The sequence below is a fragment of the Taeniopygia guttata genome, chromosome 10 (genome assembly GCF_048771995.1).
Source record: "Taeniopygia guttata chromosome 10, bTaeGut7.mat, whole genome shotgun sequence".
Classification (NCBI taxonomy): domain Eukaryota; kingdom Metazoa; phylum Chordata; class Aves; order Passeriformes; family Estrildidae; genus Taeniopygia; species Taeniopygia guttata.
Window position 1 is genome coordinate 15,454,695 of NC_133035.1, and position 15,695 is coordinate 15,470,389.

The 15,695-nt window shown below is 41.1% G+C and overlaps 1 protein-coding gene across 3 annotated transcripts in view; it reads left to right on the forward strand.

Moving 5' to 3' along the window:
• MCTP2 (multiple C2 and transmembrane domain containing 2) overlaps nucleotides 1-14,991 on the forward strand; it is a 121,109-nt gene extending 106,118 nt beyond the window's left edge. For 2 of the 3 annotated variants that reach the window (XM_072933717.1, XM_030281240.4), the window contains exons 21-24: nucleotides 4,927-5,036; nucleotides 7,406-7,515; nucleotides 9,888-9,985; nucleotides 12,259-14,991. In XM_072933717.1, coding sequence (XP_072789818.1) covers nucleotides 4,927-5,036; nucleotides 7,406-7,515; nucleotides 9,888-9,985; nucleotides 12,259-12,327 — 387 coding nt within the window. In that variant the 3' untranslated portion in view covers nucleotides 12,328-14,991. The remainder of the gene's footprint in view (nucleotides 1-4,926; nucleotides 5,037-7,405; nucleotides 7,516-9,887; nucleotides 9,986-12,258) is intronic. The other variant, XM_030281241.4, reaches the window with a different exon arrangement.
• Nucleotides 14,992-15,695: the final 704 nt, after the last annotated feature.

Below are 15,695 nucleotides of genomic sequence, written 5' to 3' on the forward strand. Positions count from 1 at the left end.
CCCTCGGCGTGCCCGTCCTCCTGGAAGTGCCTGGAGCTCTCCTCCACCCCAGCAGACTCTGCAGCTCAGGGCAGGGCAGATTGCTGGGCTCCTCTCAGCAGCCTTGGGCTCCCACCGAAGGCAGGAGCCAGTTCAAGGTTGCTGTGGTGACTGTTTGCAAAGCTCTGCCTGGAATTCATTTCATTTTAGCTACCAAGACTCTGTCTGTCACTCCATGGCTGCCACCTCCCACAGGAGCTCCTTTCTGCTGCTAGACTGGAGCGTCAGTGAAGGGCTCCCTGCTGACAATAGAGGCCAGTGGTCTGCTGTTTATACCAAATAAAATCCTTTTGGTGTCAGAAGTTCTTCATGGATGAGTGTTTTGGCCCTAAGATGTTTTTTGGCACAGTTTTTGCTGGACACCGATAAGGTCTGAGTTTTGTAGTCCAGCAGAGAGCAAGTTGCAAATTAAATCCAACTTTGCCTAACTCTGCTTTTCCTTAAATAACTACAGCATGTTTTGTTTTTTTTGGTTTTTTTTTTTTTTTTTAAGCAGAATAATAGTGGAGCAAAAAGGAATGCATGCCTGAGCTATTCTCCTTTCTTTTCCCTTTCCATCAATCTTGTTTGTTGCTAATACACTGAAGAATTAATAACTGGTACATTAGATAAATCCTGGTAAAACATCACCCTAATGTGCTTGTAGCAGCAGTAGCATAATGAGACAGCTACTGTAAGAAAGCTAATCCTGAAAGTTAGGCCAGCCCAGGGCTAGGCAGACTAATTCTTCCAATCCCTGAAGAGATTCAGGATTTTCATTCCTGACTGAGCTGCCTGTATCCTGTTTTCTTCCTCCTTTTCATTAATCCATATTTATGTTTTCTCCTCCCCTTTTCCTCATCTTTGCCCCCAAGTGTTCCTCAGCTTTATATATTGAGTTTCCCTTGGCATGCCAGAAATCTGCTGATGAATACCACTTGTTTGAAAGTTGCATGCAAGATTTTTCTCTGCAAGTGTTTTCTATGAAATCCAAGTGAGCAAGTATTATGTAGAACTTACCCATGGCTTCAAGCCTTGTGTGCATATGATACTTGCAATATACATCAGAAATACACTTAGAGAACAACAGCAAAAATTGTCTGTGCATTTGGAGTGTTGCTTGCTGTTTTGGATGTATCCAGAGGAAAAATATTTGAAGGATAGATTTAAAAACTAGGAAACAGCTTTCTGTAAAGATGAAAGCTATTAATCATTGAAACAAATGATCAAAAGAAGTTAGGGGATCTCCACCATCCAAGCTTTGAATTCAGTAATGGATGCTTGGCTGGAGAAGAAGCACTAATGGGTGGCATTTGGCCTTTGTTCCAGAGCAGATGAGTGAAGAATTTTGCCTTCAGTGTCTTCCCCCATAACTCTTAGGATTTTCCCTTGCAAGACCAGCTCCGACTGCTGCAGCTCACCCATTGTGAATTGCTGTGTGAGCGCTGGGGACGTCCTGTCCTGGTCTGCCCCATACTCCCACTCCTTTAAAGTCTTCAGCGCTGGAAGCCCCTCCATGCTGTGGTTGTATGAAGATTTCTTTTGCAACTGACCCTAAATGTCTCAGAGCAGCATAAGTTCCTTCTGGGGAAGGGAGATCCCAGAGCTGTGGTAGCTCTTTAAGTGTGTTTATATGTCCTGTTTAACTGTTACATATTTGAGAAACAGAAAAATCTAGGAGCATCTTGCAGTAAAGCAGAGATTTGACGTCTTTCTGATTTCAAGTTGATGTATGTCAGCTGGAGATAAAAAACTTAATTTCTGAAATTGCTGGGTCTTGCTTGGTGTTGGGTTTTTTTTCCCCCTCCCCTGACATGCTTAATCTTTTGTAAACCCCCTTTTGTGATTTTGTTCAGGCAATTAATGTAGAAATGAAGGATTTTTAAATCAGGATATGCAAGGAAGAGTTGAAGTAACACACTGATTATATAATTAATTCTCAGTTGTAAATTCATTTTGATGGAGTTAATTCTTTCCCAGAGGCTGAAGACTAGTTTTGGTCCACCCACAGTGCTGTAATCAGCTAAGAAATAAAGGAGACAAAGGCCTTGAATTGATGGAAGTTATCACAACTGTTTTTAGGGAAATAATGCCAGAAACAGGCATGATATTTTGTTTTCAATTCATGCAAAAGCTTCTGAGCTGCGATCTTAAACTATTGGTATCCAAATCCAGTTTTCAAGCAGTATGATACATGGAGTCCAGAAGAAATCAGAAAGACATGACACCTGGAGAGGACGGAGAATAATTGTCTGGGTGGTGGGACCTGGCATGGATGAGGAAGTGTGTTTACTGGAAGATGTATTTTGGATTCTTTCTTTACATTTTCCATGTAAAGAAAAACACAACCACACATGGCAGTGTTCAAATACAGCTCTCTCTATGACAGTTGCCCATTTCCTAATAAATAGGGCCCAGGCTTCATCCTGATGGACTCTAACTGCTTCTGACAGTGTTTTCTGAGGTGCTGGCTTCACACAGCATAAACAACACTCAAAACCTAAATAATTTGGAAAATCCCATTTGTTGTACTTCATTTGTCTGCTTCTCTGTTGCTTAACCAGTGACCTAATAATCCTGTCCACGTGTTTAGACTGCAGGTTTCCAGAACCAAACAACAATAACCAAGAAATGGCATTGACAAATTCCCAGGACTTTCAAACAATTATGCCCATCATGCATACACACAGTTGCAGCCTATTTTTCCTCTTGAATAACTAATTTTATTTACAAGGTTTTCTAATCCCAGTTTGTCGCTGTCTTTGCATTGGTTGGCCATATTTTGCATCAGAAATTGAAAGCATTGTTGTCCAGGGGTGATTTTAGCATGCAGCCAGGTGGGCATGGGCGTGCAGTTGTGATAACTTAGGGACTGGTAGTTTCTGGTTTAATTTCTGGCTTTGCTTCGTGGCTGCAGCAGGAGTCGTGTTGTGTTGTGTTGGTTAAACTGTGTTATCACCACATCTCTGAGCTCCATCGAGGACGTGTAAATGAAGTCAGCATGATGCAGGCAGAGCTGGCAGATGATCTGCCTTGCAGCTCCGGGCAGCAAGAGCAGGCTTGCCCTGCAATATCACTTTATTTAAGTGGTTTCTTTACCCCTCTGCCTGATTTGGACAGAATGAAATTCCCACTGTCTGGTTTTCCATGAGCTGCTCCCCAAATTCTGCTTGCAGGTTTGGTGGGAAAAAAGCCAGCTATGGCTAAAGGACTTTGTGCCATTCCAGTGAGGAAATAGTTAAATATAATTTCAATGTGTCATTTACATTTGAGCCTAACGAGATTATAACTGGAGCTGTGTGAAAATGACTTTTTGGTGCTATTTTCACATAAACTGACTATTTATTTATTTATTTTGTTATGGGGTTATTTCACACCCCAAGGGTTTCATTTTTGTTGGTTGTTTTATTAATGTAAAAATACTCATTTTCACACCCAAATGTGTGATTATTTAAAATGCTGCTTCTATTCATTGTGCACTGACTTGCAACCTAAAGGCAAATATTCAAATGTCTGGAGCTTGATAACTCCATGGTGGTTTTGGCTGGCTTTTTAAACTCAAAAATTGCTGGGAAGAGAAATGGGCAGCAAGTAATTCAAAGTGGTGTAAGGGCTGTATTCCCATGCCTGCCTCTCAGCATCCTAGGATGGGTCACTGGTTATTCCAGCACCCTCTGCAGGGTGGTGCCCTGTCTCAGCCCCATACAGACCCTCTCCCAGCATGGTAAAGTCAAAATGCTGGAGCAAGAGCCCTCACCTCTGTGGTCCTGTGTGACTTTAAATAACCTCAATCCCTGTCCTACATGGAGGAGGAATGTGGATGACAACACAGAGGCAGAATTGCAGCAGTGTTGATGCAAAAATCTCTGGCCCTTGCTCATTGCCACCCAGCCTTTCCTCTACCTTGACTGGTGTGGGCCATGGAGAGCAGGGATACAAAATGCTCTTTGCCACCACCTCCCTTTCTTGGAAACAGATTGGTTAAAACACAGCTTAAAATGTTTTGTTAGTTTGATTTTTGTTGTTTTATTTTTTTTTCTAAATTGGACTGATTTTTAAGTGTCCAAATGTGATGTAAAATCAATGTCCAGGGCTCTGCATTTTGTAATAAGTGAATGTTTTGCTGATTTCTTGCGAGAATATCTGCAACCATGCCAATTTGCATGCCTGTATGTGTGTGAGATTGCTGGCAAAGAAATGCTGAATGCTGATAATTGTATACTGGTTTTCAAGCCTGATTTAAGTAATTTTGATTTTTAATTCATTCTGTGCTTCCTTTTTATTTCTGCACATGTGTAGTAATGTCCTGTAATGTTGTTGCCTAAAATAAGCAGTAAGAAATGAAGTTGAGATGGCCGCTGCAAAAGGAAAATGACATTTTTTCCTTTGATCCTTTTTTTTTTCACCCAGTAAAATAATAAGTCTCAAAAAAATTATGCTCAAAAAATATTGCATTCACTATCTTGCTGCTAATTTATATACAAAACCAAGCATGGCTGTGAGGGGCCTACAAAGCTCAGAAATGCGGTATTTAGAAGTTCTGCACAAGAATATTTTTTGTTCTTGAGGAGCACTGAGCAGCCAGCACTCTGCACCAGGGGTGCTCAGCACCTCTTGTGCTTTGGCATCCAATTGTGTGAAATCCTGGTTGAGATCCTGCAGTCAAGTTGTGTTAGAAGATGAAGGAACCTCTGCCCATGTGCTGAGGAAAAGGAAGAAAATACAGGGATCTATACAAATAATGTTGGTTCTGTGTGATAAACCCAGGGTGTTTGTTCTGTCCTTCCTTCAGTGAATACCTGAGGTCATGGATGGATCAGCAGTGCTGGAAATCTCAGTTTCACCACGTGTATGTGAACACCCTAGCAAATTATTAAAACTTTTGATTTTCTGGTTTCTTTTGATTAGGAATCTGAGAAAAAGGGGCTAATTGAGAGAATCCACATGGTCCAGGAGATCATCATAGCTGTTCAAAGCATCCTGGAAGAAATAGCATCGTTTGGAGAGAGGATTAAAAAGTAAGTAAATATTTTTTTCTTCCTTGACCATGATTTGAAATGAAGCAGAACCAGGAGGATGAAGGTGGAATAATTTTCTTGCTCCAAAAATGGCTACAAGGTGCAGCAGGATAGCTGGCCAGTCCCAGCACTGCTTCTTCTCTTACAGTCTTTTTTTCCAGAAAACCTTTGCAGAGCACAGAGAAGAGGAGAAGCAGTGTCCCTTACTAATTTAGCTTTTGTGTTTGCCTGAATTTCTGGACTTGCCTGTTTGTGATAGGGTGGGGAGTCATGGGTGCCACAGATACTGCTTGAAGATGTGGTCCCAGAAGCATCAGGCATTTCTTTGCAGTCCCACCACAAAAAGTGGGCACTGATGGTCAGTGCTGCCTTTCCCACACCCTCTCCATCCTGACCTGGCTGTTGGGGTTACAGTCACTTGTGTCCCTGGACAACACATTGATCCTCTTCTGTCTTTGCCATTTTGAGCTGTCTGCTTCCTGCTGGTGCCTCGAGGAAGCCCAAAGGGAGTTTTCAGGGTCTCATGGCAGGGGGTGAGACACAGAGGGTATTCCTGACCGCACAAAGGAGGGAGGTGAAGAGCCTGAAAAAAAAAAAGAAAATCCCACACACAAACACACACAGACCTTTTATAACTCAGTCTTTGTTGGAGCTTAATTGATCCATATTGTTGTCTGTTTTGAACACAAAGTGATGGTTTGTGACCGAGCCTCACTTTAATGAAGAGCTGGGTTCAAGCTAAAAATACAGCAACCACATGTGCCACGCTGGACACCCCAGCTGGGGTGGAAGTGGCCCAAAGATGTATTCCAGTCCATGAACAGGGCACTGTTCTGCCCAGCTGCATGGCAGGAAGACTCAAAGCACTTAAACACTATTAATTCTTGTATTCATTTTGGTAACAATGGTCTTAAAGAACACGTTGGGTATTAATGTGGACGCCCGATGTAATTTCAGAAGGATTCTGTTGTAGCTCGGCAGTGATGTGCCATTAAAAAATTGCTATCAAAGTTTTTTTTGTAAGTGACAGACTGAATTGTGCTACAGTTTCCGTCTGTCACTCCAGTTACACAATCATAGGGAGTTTTCATAGTTCAACTCAATTGAGCTGTTTTGCTATTTTTTTTTTTGCTTTAACTTAAGCTACATTGATTGATAATGATGGGTCCTCTCCCACCTATTTTTACTTAATATTTAATACGTCTATTGAAGCTTAAATGTAATTCTTGAAGCGTCCTATTAATTTTATCTGTCAAGGGAAGTTTTTCTTGTTTTATAGCCTGATAAGTGGTCCAGATTCATTCTCTCTTCTTCCTACTCCCCATCATTGCGATATGATGAAGTTAGCAGGCAGATTGTGTGAAACAGAGATGCCCAGATCCATAAATCCACCTGTGGACTAACGGGCATCCTTGTAGTCCAGGTATCTCAGCATTTGGTACAGGGCATATTGTTATGTCTTACAACAGTATAGGGAGACAAAGTAATTTCAAAGATGTGGTAGCACTGGATTCTCACCTTCAGTCCATCACTGGCTTGCAGATGAGAGAGGTGTGAGTGAAATAAAATCCTGTTTTTCACTAAAATGTGACCAAAGTCTAAAATGCTGTAGCAACTGAGCCTTTCAAGAGTGCTCCTCTTGGGAAAAATCCAATGTGGATTGTTGGAATGCAGAAGCTTGGGCTGCTGCTAGGTTATTACAGCTTATCCAAGACAGCCTCCTATACTCAGTGTAGTAAAGAATTGCTGAAAATGTAAAGATGCAGGACAAAATGTATATATATGTAGGCAGAGTTTTATAGAATATTATGGCGCTAATGTTATAAGAGAAATTACTCAAACTGTTCTTTCACAGTTTGGCATCCCAATTAATCCAATGCAAGTTATTTGCTGGGTTTGACTCTGGCTACCTGCCATGCCTGGGTTGTGCACTGGACACACACCTCGTGTCACCTCCTCTGTGACCCAGTGGAGGTGGCTCAGCCCCATCTCCAGATCAGATAATCTGCTCATCAATAATGGAGAGCTGACTGGCCAGCAGAGATGTGCAACAAGTGCCGCACATAGCAGAAGAAGCAAAAAAAAAGCAAAACAACAACTCACTTACATGCCTGACAACTTCACTGAGCTCCCCAGGGCTCCTCTTCTCTTTCCTTATTGTGATATCTGCCTCTCAGATACCTTCCTCAGTCCATTCTAGCACCCAGATGTAGGAATCTACTTATCCACCTTCCAAAGGACCTGCCATTTACAGCATTTCTGACTGCACTGAGCACTGCAAAGGGGTCATTAAATTATTATTGGGTAGCAGAGCACAGACGGTGTCCAAGAACAGAAATGTTGAGAGGGATTGTGTTTTTTCCTTTCAGCACATTCAACTGGACGGTGCCTTTCCTCTCTGTCCTGGCTTGCTTGGTCCTGGCAGCAGCAACAGTTATTTTGTATTTTATACCACTGAGGTACATTGTTTTAATCTGGGGTAAGTACTCCACTGTGTCTCATTTCTATGAGATAAATACAATATACGTCTACAGAGTGAAATCAAACAAGCTTTAAACGACCTGTTACACAGACAAACAAGTGCTGTTGCTTAGAGGTGAATAAAGATGTTATGAACTTCTTAAAATTACCATTTCTCCCCCCTGGGTTATCCGATAATTTGCTTTTCTTAGGGTTCTTTATAAGTTTCCAACAGCACCACAAGAAGAACATTAGCCTAGATAAGCTACTTTCAGTGTTATTATTCTTCTGCAGGAAAGTAATTAGACTCCTGGTGCTGGAACCCTCCAGCTGGGAAATGGTAGGAAGTGGACAAGATGTGTTTGCAGAGCTGGACCATGTAGATTTGGACCCTGGGAGCCTTTTGGGTCTGCGTGTCCTGGCAGTCAGGACAGGCTGTGCCCAGTGGGAAACACTGAGCATCTCCTTTTGTCATGGGTCAGAAAGTACAGAAAGTATTTGTATGAAGATACATAATGAACTAAAAGAGGAGCTTTTAAAAAGCAAAACTTTCCTGGTGGCGTTATGAAGAAATGTGAGATCATCTTTCACAGGAGATGGCATTCAAGGGCATAGGACTAAGGGGACTGATTTTAAACACAGAGAGGGCAGGTCTAGATTAGATATGAGGAAGAAATTATTTATTGTGAGGGTGGTGAGGCTCTGTCACTGTGTGCACAGAGAAGCTGTGGCAGCCCCATCTGTGGAAGTGTCCAAGGCTTGGTTGGACAGGGCTTGGAACAGTCTGGTCTAGTGGAAGGTGTCCTGCCTGTGGCAGGGGGCTGGATCGATATGGTTTTTAAGACATCCTCCAAACAATTTTATGATTCCAGGTGCCAAACACTTTCTACATCTCCTAATGGCCTCCTGTCTTATTTAGGGTGCTAGCTTTTATCTCAGCCTTGAGGTAGAAAGGTGTGGAGAACACAGTGCAGGTAAATCCTCACTGACCTGCAGAAACTCAGCCCTGATCTAGCTCTGAGTTTTAGGGTCCCTTGTAGGGATCCCCCTCACCCCTGGAGCTGAGCCACCAGCTGCTGTCTTGGTGTAGCAAAAGGGAGGGAATGAGAAGGTGGGATTAAAAAACCAGCCATTCTTGGGCAACAGCAACAAAGAAATAAAGGATTAAATCAAACAAAAGAAAGGGCAAAAAGAAAGGGGAGAAATTGCTGGGAGTAAAAAGTTCAGTAACAAAATATTGTTGCTTGTATGGAAGACATGGTGAGTACATGAAAACTATACATCCATTCAACATCATCTAGACTGACAGGGCCTTCAAATATGATACATGTTAAACAACTACCCTGTGGCAAGGCCTCAAAAGACCTTATGGTATTTTCTGTTTTTTAAAAATCAGGTACACAGAAAATTGTGTTGTCATTTTGCTACAAGTATATGGCTTAAAAGCTGAATCTCAGATGTGAAGCAGGTACATTTCAGGGAGAGGAGAAGGCTGGAGCAGCCAGCACATTTGAAATCACTTTCAGGGAAACCACTATGAGATTTTGTACAGGGGCATGATGGAATTGAATGCTGTATTATGATCCTCAGAGGCAACCAACATTTGAATTTTTTTGCTATTCTTTAAAATGGGTTTGCTGATTTTCTTCACCCAGAAGACCTTAAGAGAGGCAAGAGAAGACCTTATGAACTTCACAATAATATGAACATTACAGTCCTATGAATCTTCTGTCCAGACTAGGGACCACCTCTGCCAACTGAAGCTTTACTAAGTCCATGGAGATGGACTGCTATTTCTGCAGTTAAGCCTAATTATTCACACAAAGATCAAACTAAAGTAAATCTTTTAATAAGGCTTTACATTGTCCCACAGTATCATATATGGGCAGTTTGGCCAGTGCGGCTCTGCAAAAATGGGATAAGCCATGAGGGATGGGGAAGGGAATCTTCCATTTTCTGTAGGGATAGAAAGAAAAAAAGTCTTTTTCCCAATTACTTTCGTACCCTTCCAGTTGGTCATGTAGGGTAGCAGATTTAACAGCACACCTGGTTTTCAGTGTGTGTATTCTCCCTGTAGTATCCCCCAGAATGAATTCTTGCTGCAATCGCTTTTCACCATGTTGTTGGCGGCACACGATCTCCAAAGTAGAGAAATACCTTTATCCATAATGTCCTCTACTTCCTCCAGGAAGCACTTGTGAGTGATTCCACGTGACAGAGAACATGTGTGTGGCTTTAAGTCTGAGGCACTGTTTTCACACTAATTTTTACTTGCGAATTCCCTTTCCCTTTTTCACCTTGCCTGAACGAATTTAGAGGGAGGGAGTAGAAAAGGCTCGTATTATTTTGTTTGCCTTGATTTTTTTTTAATTTTTTTTTTTTTTATCCTAGGCATAAATAAATTTACTAAGAAGCTTAGAAATCCCTATGCCATCGACAATAATGAGCTACTAGATTTCCTCTCCAGGGTACCATCTGATGTTCAAAAGGTAAGTAATGAATGGCCACAGCCAACAGAGGCAAGGAGTGACACTGAGAGCGGCTGGGTGCTCTGTTTGGGAATACAATGCCAAAGGCTTTTGAATAACACAGATAAGGAATCTGGGGAAAATCCACAAAGGGAGGGGGAGAGAGTGTTAGAAGAGAGGGGAGCCAAAATCCTTTGTCAGAAGGATAAAATGATTGCGGAAAAATTATCCTGGAAAGACCTACTTAAAAATGATCTGGAAAATCACTCAGCGTGGTTACTGAGCTATGGTTTTCGTCACCTTTCTGCTCCGGTATTTGTACAGAGGGAGGAGAAAAATAGTCTCTTTGATAGAGATAACCATCCAAAAGGATTTGCTGAATTCTCCTTTTTCTCAAGATAGGGGGAGGAATGGGGGGAATTATTTCTGTGACATTGTGCTTGAGCTCCAGGCCTCCTTTGGACAATGCCCTGCTCATCTTTTTCTTTAAAGAAAACCCTCACATGTGTTTAAAATACTCTACAGTTGATCAGATCAATCTTCTACCATTATGGAATTATAAGTTTTAATCTAACCAGAATCAATCCTCCCTCAGTTTCAGTTAAGTCTTGTCTCTTCTCCCATTTCTTTGAAACAACAACATTGTCTTCAGCAATCTCGCCTATCTTCCTGGAAATTATTTGAACAATAAATCCTTTCGAATGTCAAGATCTGTTTATTTCTCTTGGAGGAGGGAAAATAGTCTTGCTGGGTAATGAAGCCACACACTATAAAGGATTCTTTCTTTTGTTTTCACTAACTGGAATCTGTGTCCCCAGGCCCTGATCCTGATGCCCAGGATCCTTCTGACATTGTACCTTTCTCTGTGAATCCCGGCACCTTCCCTGTGAGGTGCTGCTCACTGGGAATAAGGAATCGCAGTCTCACCTGTAGTGACTTTAGGGGATCACAGTCTCACCTGTAGTGACATTAAGGGGATCACAGTCTCACCAGTAGTGACTTTATGCTGTTGGAGACAGAAACTGAATTGCTCACGTGCAGTGTTGCAGCATCTGGTCGAAGCAGGGTTGGAAAAAGCTTCTGGTGACATTTATCTCAAGAGGCCACCAGACTGGTTGGTGGCAGCACTAATAACTGGAAAGAAATCTCACCATGGACTGGTGGGAGGAAAAACGCTAAGCAGGAGCAATCATAGAGCCATTAAGCTTCAGTGTATTTTTATTTGTTGTCATTGCTCTTGTAGAGGCCACTGGATTTGCAGTGATGGTTTGCATATGCCCTTTGTTTATGTTTAAAGATAAGCTGCTTTTCTATTTATGCTTTATTTAACATTTATACTTACAACATTTCCTTGAGTGGTTTCTATCATATTGGGATCCTTTGAGCTCTCCAAGGAAAATGATCACCACTTTCTATGGGAGGAATGATAAAAGTTCCCTGGATGGGACAAACCTTGGAGTTTTCCACCTCTGCTGAAAATAGTGACAGGAACACATTTTAGGGACAAGTCATCCATGGAAGCTCCAAGTCCTTCTGTCTGCTTTGTTTTACGTGCTATCAATGCATCAGCATTTCGCTGGGGTGCTGCAGTGAGTTAGAAATTGCTCCTGTCTGTACAGTACCCATTTACAACCACATGTGTTGGACAAAAGACAGAGGAGGAGTGAAAAAGATGGCACTTTTAGCCAAATTTTCCCCATGATTTCAGTGGGAATACTTTTGTCTCACACAACAGACAATTTGGATGTTACACCATCCTTGACAGTTCACCACACATGTTTTAATCATTATATTGTGTATGAATTTGTTTTGAAAGGGGGAGGTAGCTTTGTCCAGGTTCTGTTTGGGAGAATATTTTCCTTTTTTGAAATTATTAAGTATTTCAGCATCCCAGGGTCTGTGTATGGTTTTGACAACTGTCATCTTACTGTCTATTGGGATCCACTTGAATTGAGACTCTTGAGAGAAGTTTATTAAACTAATAGGTTAATGCCAGAAAGATAAGAAAAACAACTCCCAAACCAAAACAAACCCAAAAGATTGCTGAAATCAGGTAGAACCCCATGTACCTCATTAGAAAAAATCTGCTTTTAATATTTTTGTTTCAAGAAATGATGCATGACTTCTCAAATCCTTCCTGCAATTAATCCCCCATGTTCCTGTGTTTAGAAAATGATTCATTACTTTTGAACCTTCCTTAGTTTCCCTGGGCTTGTCCTGGGGGAGCCATTAACACACGCTGCAGTGGGCTAGAGTTACCTAAGTGCAAACGTCATGCCTGTTTGTTTTTACAGGTGCAGCAGGCTGAATTGAAACCATCCAGCAGCTCCAGCCCCATCAGGAAGAAGCGGAGCGCGCTCTAGGATGCAGTGGGGTTGGGAATGCAGCACCTCCCTCCCTGCACACGTGTGCACACTCTGCACCCCTCCCCTCCTTCTTGCTCCAGATCAACACTAGAGTCACTGCCACGGACTTTCTCTTCCTTGGAAGATGTGGTTTTTGATAAACACCTATCTTGGGTTTCTTTCCCGGGTTGTCTTTTTTGGCACGGAACCCCAAAAAAGAGCAAGGTGAAATGTGAATTATTTTGTGGGATGGGGAGGAGAATGGGAGAGGATGGTGCAACTGCACCTTTTCTTTTTCTTTTTTTTTTTTTTTCCCTTTGATTGCAGAGACAAGGCTGGATGTGGCAGCACTCCCTGTGTTATGTAGGAAGAGATAATTCTGCTTAGTGTAGCAGATCAGCTGAGCTGATGTGAGGAGATGCTCTGAACCAGTTTTTAACATATCCAACAGATTTACATTAAGATATGAAAGCTATTCTTTTCTGAGTTAAATCACTGTGCCTAGAAAGGTTTAAGCTCTGAATTAACGAGTCTTTGATACCCATCTTCTGTTCAAGCAGTGTACATTTTAAAAAGTTTTTTATCATAATTAGCAGAAAGAGCTAGGAGCTCCAACAGTATCTCAGTATTTCATCCAGCACTTGTGGGTTCTCCTTTTTCCTTTTTTTTTTTTCCTTTTCTTCTTTTTTTTTTTTTTTTTTTTAAAGCCCAGCCCGTGGTTAACTCTTTGTATACTGGAATCATCGGAGATCCATTGCTGGCAATGGATGCATGAAAACCTTCTGCCATGAAAGGATTAAGAGAAAAGGCTAACTCAGTGACCTGAAAAGACTCTGTTGGCTTGCCTTTTATAATTCCATCTCATCAGATATTTTCAGCATAGCTGTTGTTTTCCTGTCTAAATCCAGAGGGGTCAACACTACAGATCCTAGAGGAAAAAAAAACAAGCAAAACAACACTTTATAGCCTTAAAGAGACAAGTGCTTGTGCAGAAAGAGAGCACGTGCCCAAAGAAGTGGATGTGCAAAAGTGTGCAGGCTTTGGTCCACCACTGATGTCTTCTTGCAATCTTTCCTGGTGGTTCACAAGGACAGGACCCAAAAGTGAAGTCAAGTGGAAACAGCAATGGAAAGACAGAAGAAAGGACCCCATTTTGTGTTCTGTGGAGAATGTGATTTTTTGCTTGCTTACCAGTCTTTTAGCAATTGTGCATTTGCTTTATGTATTTCAGAAAACCAGCATTAGTCAGGTTGTTTGACTGGGGAAACTAAAGCACAGAATCATGTAAAACCTGCTTAATTTTGGTGATACTGCAGCCCTCGGTCCTTTAGGTGTTGTGGGACATTTTGGGAGTGATTTGTCACCACAAGTCATTGGTAGAACGAGAGCTGGATTTGTTGCTTGTGATTCCCAGGCAGGGATTACCACCAGCATTCCCTGGGGTAATTGACAGTACAAAGAAATACAGAAACCTGAGAGATAGGATTCTTTAAAAAAAAAAAAAAAAATCTTTGAAAGTCATCTAATAAAAGGTAAAATGGTTAAAACTTTGCTTATGGATTGGTGATCCAGATGGAGTTGTGTGTGGCTCCATAGCACAATCTTGTGGGCTTGTTCCAGGAATTTGAAGAAGGAAAACCAACAGCAGAGTATCTTCCACTGGGTTATTAGCCCGATTCAGTAGTTTTTCATAAGTTTATTTTTTGAAGTCCCACTGTGCCTTTGAATAAGGACAGGCACATTTTCATATACTTGATTGGCTAAAGAATGTATTTTGCTTATGCAAAGCTGTGTGTAGCTGCAAATGGAAGGATTGAGGAAAGATTATCCTGGTTTAAAAAGCCACAAAAATGCCTTTTTGTTTGCACGTGTGCTTGTGTACCCATGCATATACAGAGTTGTATATAAAGAGTACATGTATAATGTATTTATAGGCGAGTGTGTGGGGGAAAATGGGTGAATATACAGATTTAAAAACCTTGAAAATGTTTATGAAAAATGCCAAAGATTCTAAAGCTTATCATCTCGCGTCTGTTCTTCTTCATTTTGTATCTTTCCCGGCATGTCTCTCTGGCTGAGCCAGATCTCTGCATGATTTGATTTACTTCAACTTAATGAAGCTGGTTGGAAAGAGCCTTGTAGAAATTACAAAATCTACAGTAAATCTCCTTCTTGTACATACAATAGATGTCCACGGAACCCTTTTGTTAAACCAGTTTCTCAATCTTCTCTGTAAACAATGCCTCATTGTCTCGCTTCAAACTATCATCTGGTTTATCATACTGTAATCTTGTCATTTTGTAAGGACCAAAGTCAGGCATATTTAAGCAGGCGTGTGGGATCTGATCTCTGATTTGAGTGAAAACATTCAACTGCAGGAAAAACTGTTTATTTATTCAGAAATTCAGATTGATACTTCAGTAGTTTGGGAGGTTTTTCTTTAGGTTTTTCCACGTGGAATTGATTTCTGTTCAGGAGACAGGGTGATACCTTTTTTTTTTTTTTTTTTTTTTTTTTTTTGGTGTAGATATGTTGGGTTTCAGAATAATTTGTGTTAATTGTTTTGCTGGAGACATACCAAATGAAGGGATTTGGATGGCTCAGTACCTATATATGTTGTGATGAGCTCTTTGTTTTGATAAATGCTGTTTTAAATGCAATAAACATTTGAGGTTAAGCTGATGCTTTTAATTTGTCTGGATTAGGAGCAATGTTTCACATTCTTTGCAAAATGCTGTGCTATGACATTTAGTATCTGACTAGGTAAGCAAGGACATCCCTTGGCAGTGCAGTGTAACAATTCACACTGGAGTTTGCATGGAGTGTAAGTGCATCTCCTGTTGCAGCAGGAAATTAGGTAAGGCCTCATCTCACCTGCCTACAACTCTTTAGTGGGATTTCTTAGGCTCTGCTTCAAGAAAAGGAGGGTTATGTATTCTTACTGCACATTCCACTTACAAAATTCTGATATTCAGATTTGAGATTAGAGTCTTAAAGCAAGACTATCTCTCTGTGTTCCTTTCCCCATAAAAATTACCAGGTTTTATATTTTTAATCTATTTAATGTATAGCATAGAAATTAAAAATTCACATTTTTACTTCAAGGTACTTGTTTCAGGACATTTGCAGTCTAAAGTCTCTAAGAGCAGAAGGCATTCAGAAGTTCCAGTCTAACTTTGTGTCTTTTAGATTGTAGAATTGTGGAGATAAGGGAACATGAAGCATGTCCACTAATTATGCAGTGTATGGATAACTGGGTTTGACATGTATGTGCAAATGCAATATTTACTCACATTTGCCCAAACACGAGGTGCTGCTGAAGGTTTGTTTTTTTGGAATGTTCATGAATAGGACTGAGGACTTGGCTTCCCCATGGATCACTGTTA